Below are 6,317 nucleotides of genomic sequence, written 5' to 3' on the forward strand. Positions count from 1 at the left end.
CGCTATGACGCATGCGTGTAAAAAAAATATGCGGTTAGAGCGTAAAGATGGAAACGCGAAAACTTACAGACCCCCGAAACGCCGGCTTCGTATGGATGAGAGGCTGGTTTGGTGAAAAATTTGTGCGTTTAGGCCAGGGTTCGTCTTCGTGTGGACGGGGCCTAAAACCACCACTGTTCCCAACAACCTCAATAAGTTCTTCCATTCATGCTGATTCTGCACAGATTCCATCTTAATTAAATAACCTGCTGCTATTTTAAAATATTTATTACTGTAAAAATATCCACAGCTGTATATTGGTTATTTATTCTCCAGGTGCAGTTTTATATTGTTAAAACATTTTACAGTACAGTATTTTATTGTTTATTTTTTTAACTCTTCACTATTATGTTATTCTTATACACTTTTCTAAGGTATATTTGTGTGACCAATTTTTTCTATAATCTTTTTGCTTTAAATCCAGATTTCCTCAGTGTGGTCTTGTCTGTGCCTCCAACGCTGTGACCTTTAACCTCTAATCTGCGAGGGTCCAGCCGACGGGCTGGAATATGTGAGGTAACAACCCCTCCTGTGATGTCACTGCTGTGGACAGCAAAGCTGTCATCATGAAATATTAGCTTAGATCGTACAGCCTAGGTGGGACTGTTTTCATTTTCCAAAAAGTAAAAAATAAAATGCAGTGGGTTGATGCTTATAGTTCTTAAAGTTAAACTGAAAACGCTAAAGTATTTATGGTTTCTGGGTTCCCACAATTATTTAAGAACTTTCAGGACCTTTTTTATTTTTTTAATAAATCAAGGATTAAACAATACAGCATAACACTGAATGCCATCAATCAGTGATTTTAATCAAACACTAAACGGCAGAGAGGATGTTTGATCAGAATCAGGGATGGTATTTACAGCTAACATTAGTGTCAATAATATTCAAAGCCTTCATTTTTATGGATGATGTTTAATTGGATGATTTGATGTTTAAGCCTTCATTGTGTTCATAGTCTAAAATATCCACATGAAAATGTCTGCAGAGACTTTCTAAAGCTCTTTACCAAACCTGTTGCAAAATGGTTAAATTCAAGATGCCTAATATTAGCATCTAATGCTTACTGAGGCCATCTAGTGGCGAAAGATTAGATGTTTGTCCAAACATAAAATCAAATCTACTGGTCCTAATTGGACTTGGAAAAAACTAAAAGCAGAGGTAACCAATTAAAAACCAGCGGAGTCCAAATAAAGAAAATCATCAACCAGTAAAGGTCTGCAGACATTTCTGATTTTAATCTGTTACTTTAAACATAATTTAACGCAGAAATGAAATGAGTTTTTTATGCATCCATGTTATACATTGACACTTTTAAATAAATGAAAGGAAAAAAAATAGAAAATGTTTCCATTTTAAACTCTAAAGGGATTTTTAAGGTAGAGAACAATCGTTCAGTTTGTTATATAAACAATTTCATGATTCCCATATATTATAAAACACCTAAACTGACTGTTATTTTCTTTCTCTTTTATGACTTAATGAGAGCAGTGGGCTTTAGGCTGCTAGCAACATGTGCTGGCTGGATGAGGGTGGGGATTTTGTAATATGTCGTATTAAATTAAGCGTTAATTTCTGCATGTTTTGCTCCTGAATTTAATAATAATATAGTGCATGCTCTCCTTGAGCTCTGAGGAAGTCAGGGCAGAGGAGGCTGTAGGCTTTGCTTTAAGCAGGAGGTCTGGAGCAGAGCGGGGCGGATATGGAGGATGTGAGATTTTGGGGTTAGACACTGTCGTCGGACAACATGCAGTAATCTATAAATCTTTTAAATCAGGTTGGGTCCGGATTAGCCAGCAGGTAGGTCCGGATCCGGACCGTTGTCCGCTAATCTAAACCAAAGAGTAATGTCGAACCAAAAACAGATCTGTCTGGAGCCACAAAAATGTATAAATGTTATATAAGCCTTCTAAGGGCTCCAAGTGCTATATAAGGGCTTGAAGTGTATATTAGCTCACAATTAAAGGCTGAAATACATAATAAGCATTCATTATAAATGTTTATTTTCCCTGCAGCGCAGCCTGGAGAAAATGACACCATGTGACTAATCTGCTGTACGATATTAACCTTCCATTACAATATTAATCTATTATGTTTTCTTGCCAAAAAAGTTTAAATAGAATCCACTGGACTTTGTTTCCAAGTTTGAAGACGTTTTGCTTCCCATCCAGGAAGCTTTTTCAATTCAAAATGTCAGAAATAGTCAGAATTCTGACTTTTTTTCCTCATATTATACTAAAATAAAATTTAGCGAAAACAAGGCTTTGTTGGACTACTTTATAAAGCCTTCAACTCAACACTATTTCTGACATTTTGAATTCTGATTCTGACAGCTGTCTATTTTAGAGACTAAACTAGCACCCTTGTTTTAATCGCCTTCTGCTCCTCCATGAATGAAATAGCATCATCAGGGACCCCTCGGCCACGTAAAAAGTCACCTAATTCCCAAATTTTCTACCAATGTGTTACTGACCCTCCAGAACATCTCACATCTTTATCAGTGAAGCTGAGAGCTCCACATCTCTTCCTTCATGGTGCCAATCTACATACAGGGTTCCTACAGCATAAGGCAAGTTAAATTCAAGACTTTTTAAGACTTTTTAATGCCACTTGAAATAAAAATTTAAGACCAAATTCACAAGAAACACAAGAAAAACCTGCTTGCGACAACTTAACCCAAAGGATTATTATAACATAAACCGCTGCACTAATGTTTCAAATTTTGAAAAGCTTCCCATACAGGAAGAAAGCTAAAAACACACAAATGACAGATATATTTGAACAATTATTTAACTGAATTCACAAACTTTGTTTTAGCAGGGAACAAAACAAATCAGTTTTAAAGCCCCAACATAACCAGTGCTAAGTCTTTTTTGCAGCTATTTTTCTTTGTATGGTTTTCTTAGTATGTTTGATTTGGTGATAAGTGGAGGCGTTGCAGAGACAAGGGTGGAACTAAACTGAGAAATACCGGCTGTTTCTCTCTAACTCCATTTTGACGCTTTGTGTTTCGCGTTTCGCATGTGCGACTCCACTGCCTTAATTCCCATCGTTCTGAGCTTGAATGACTTCTTGCACTAAATCCACTGAGCCTCATGTATGTTCCCTGGTTTTAGCCATGGAGAAAACTCTTGGCTGGAGACTATTTTGGTTACATTTACACTTGCTCAGATTTTCCAGAAAAATGTTAATGGTGCATCTCCCAAATGTCCCGGCCGCAACAACGCTTTATTGGTTCCGCTATCGAGAAGGAACCAATAATGGCGAGCCGTTATTTTTTTTAATAATTCTTTTTTAAATAGTTCAGTTTCCCATATTAAACTGAAATATTTAAGAATCAGTTCACTTTTTTTAATCCTCTTGCGTACGTCTAAGGTGCGGTATCGGCTGTTGATCAAGTCCCAGTGCTGTATCTGGTGTTTGTCACAACGCGCTATTATCCAAGTCATCTTGAAAACATTCTTCTTCCAAATGTTGGCTACATATTACGGGTTTTTTCTCTGGCCAGAAGTTCGATGGCAAATCCTCCCTCTTCAAGTTGGCGATCCAACGACCAACCCGTCCATGGAGGATCAGGAATCAGAAAGGTGGAATAACTCTTTTTTTTTCACTTTTACCCGATGTATTCCAGCATCCAGCTGCCATGCACGTGGGCATTGTCAGTTTCACTATAGCTCTGGTGAATTTCAATGGTGAAGTCCTCTGGAAATCTTCAATAATTGTTGTTGATTGCAGATGTGTCTAGTAGTTCCCATTGATTTAGCTTGGAAAGCGGGGAGAATGTATTTGGGGAAAAATGGCCACTCCCAGACTTAGTGAAAATTATTATTATTTTTTTAATGATTAACGCTAAATTCATTAAATCCCTGTGATCATATTCGTTTTAGGTATAAATAATGATCCATTGATTACTCCTTGCTGATTGGACTTTTCCTTTAAAGAAAAACTAGGCAGCAAAGTGGCCTTTATTAGTGGATGAGGGGGGAGTTTAGAGATTACATGCATGAGTTGAAGTTTAAAATGTAAATTCTACGCAGGAAGCCTCTAACAAACAGATCTCTGTGGTTTTGGCATGTATGAAGGAACCGGCCTGCTGGAGCAGAACAACCGACCCACCTTTAAACATTCAGGGAATAAGTCCACCTTTATTCTCCAGGACTTTAACCAGCAGAACCGACTCGTAAAAGGAGTTGCGTTCGAGCGCACTCACCTTTTCATTAGCAAGATGAAGCAGAGCGACAAACGCCAGCGGCACCGACAGGTTCTGAGCCATAGTGCTTGGTAACCTGGACCCCCACAAGGAAAGAAACAGAACAAGAGAGACGCTTTCAATAAAATTCTGCTTTCCCTGAACCAAAGTCAGACTTATCTATGCAGTGAAAGTGGAATGAATTAAAAAGCACTAAAGGGTGATTGTTTTCCTGCTGAATGAGCTCGTATCCACGGCGGTCATGCAGCAGGAGAGCTGCTCTGATTGTTATTCTTCACGTGTGTCCTGTCAGAGCAGCCAGGGCAGCAGGTACCTTTGAAGCAGAGTCTTTGTGGTCTGACTGAAGGCTTTCTCTCCACACACTGGAGCCTCTGCAGTCTCCTCCTCCTGCTGGGAACATCAAGGTAAAAAACCAATAAAACACACTAGAACACACAGAATTGAACAAAACCAGGAGAACCCAGACGGCTCCCTGCTGGAGGAAACTCTGAATGCAAGAATTAAGAAAAAAAGAAGAAAGGGAGGGGGGCATACCTGTTTTGGTTTTTCTGGGCTCTCTGTTAAAAGCGTCCACATGCTGCTCTTCAGCCTCTTCATGTCCATTTTCTTCGCCGTCTTGGCGTAGTTGATTTCTATTTTGTTCACCTTAAAGCAGAATAACAGCCGTTGGAAACAAAGACCCATCAAAAGGTTCACATGCGTTTCGAGATCAGAGCTCCTGTATGCAACAGACACATGGACAGGAATCTGAAAAGTGTGGAGTGGATTTCCTTCTATAATCCTGAAAACGGCCCCACTGTTTTTAACGGTGTGTTCTAAACAAACGCATTCCAGCCACATTGGATGCTGTTGCTTTCTGACATTACGCCACCAATCGCCGTGGCTATAGTGGCTTCACCGTCCCATCAGACCAGAGGAGCTTCTACCCACAGCTTGCAGAGCGACTCACGGTGCTTCGTTCATTATAGACCATTAGACCCTCCAGAGATGCTCCTGGTTCAGTGGGTCCAGGAAGTACTTCCACCTGAAACTATCCTGCGTGTGGGTTCCTGTCCTGATCTCCTGCTGCTCCTATCTGAATGCCAGAACGCCGCCAATAAAACCTAAATCAAATAAAACTTAATCCGACTTACCCTGTGTGGCTCTGGTACCAGATCCCCCTCCCCGTATGTGGTCACATCTCCAAGATCTTGCGAAGGTGGAAGTAGACCGTCACCCGAAGGCGGAGAGTCTTCTGAACCGCCAAATCCCTCAACATCCTCGTCACTGTCCCCGCCCTGAAACAGAGGTAGAACAGCTTCAGCCTAACTCCCAGATTCCCCATACTCCGTCAGCGCTCCTCTCATGTACGCCGTGTGGAGTTTTTGTCTGTCTGTTAATTAATCAGGACTGTTCCACATCCACCGCTACTCCTCCACACGTCACCGTCCACGTACTAGGAGTGTAAATCACACCCATCATGGCGATTCGATTCAGTAACGATTTCCTGACCAAATGATTTGATTATTTTCGATACTCAAGAATACTCCACGATACGATTCGATTGTTTCTTTTTTTTTTACACCTTAGACTAGAGAAATTTTCAAATTTGAAATAAAATCAATGAAAGCTGTAATATCGTTATGCATTTTTTTTTTTAGAAACAACAGCAAATAATAGAAGTAGAAAAATTGCACTCCATCTATTTCTATTAAAACCTCATTCACTGAAAAATAATAATCCCCCTGCGTCATAGATTCTGAAAGGCTTTGCATCAGAAAATACTGCAGAAAATCAGTGCAATGAGTGCAACGCAATATCTCGGCTCCAGACGCCCCACCCCCCTCCACAGACGCTCCGCTGCTCCTCTCCCAGATTGTAGCTGACCGCAGACAGTGCCGCAGACAGGAGGCCGGCTTGTTTTGTTTTTATGACCGAAATTGCGGAAAACAACTCGTGAAGTTTGACCTGCTAGAAGAGCGAGGTGCGCAAGAATGCTGGGACCCTTTTTCCACCTGGATCTCCGCTCTTTTTGGCCTTAATGTCTCTCCCTTGTCGGACTAAACTCGTCCCCACTTCCTCACCGCCT

General features: G+C 40.6%; 1 protein-coding gene across 2 annotated transcripts in view; it reads right to left on the reverse strand.

Moving 5' to 3' along the window:
- The window catches only part of ncaph (non-SMC condensin I complex subunit H), a 29,062-nt gene that overhangs the window by 4,053 nt on the left and 18,692 nt on the right, over nucleotides 1–6,317 (reverse strand). For both annotated transcript variants that reach the window (XM_015377495.1, XM_015377496.1), the window contains exons 12-15: nucleotides 5,383–5,526; nucleotides 4,784–4,894; nucleotides 4,563–4,639; nucleotides 4,250–4,325 (exon numbers count right to left, since the gene is read on the reverse strand). In XM_015377495.1, the coding sequence (XP_015232981.1) occupies nucleotides 4,250–4,325; nucleotides 4,563–4,639; nucleotides 4,784–4,894; nucleotides 5,383–5,526 (408 nt within the window). The remainder of the gene's footprint in view (nucleotides 1–4,249; nucleotides 4,326–4,562; nucleotides 4,640–4,783; nucleotides 4,895–5,382; nucleotides 5,527–6,317) is intronic.

The sequence above is a fragment of the Cyprinodon variegatus genome, unplaced genomic scaffold, assembly GCF_000732505.1.
Source record: "Cyprinodon variegatus isolate N-32 unplaced genomic scaffold, C_variegatus-1.0 Scaffold155, whole genome shotgun sequence".
In the NCBI taxonomy this organism is placed as follows: Eukaryota; Metazoa; Chordata; class Actinopteri; order Cyprinodontiformes; family Cyprinodontidae; genus Cyprinodon; species Cyprinodon variegatus.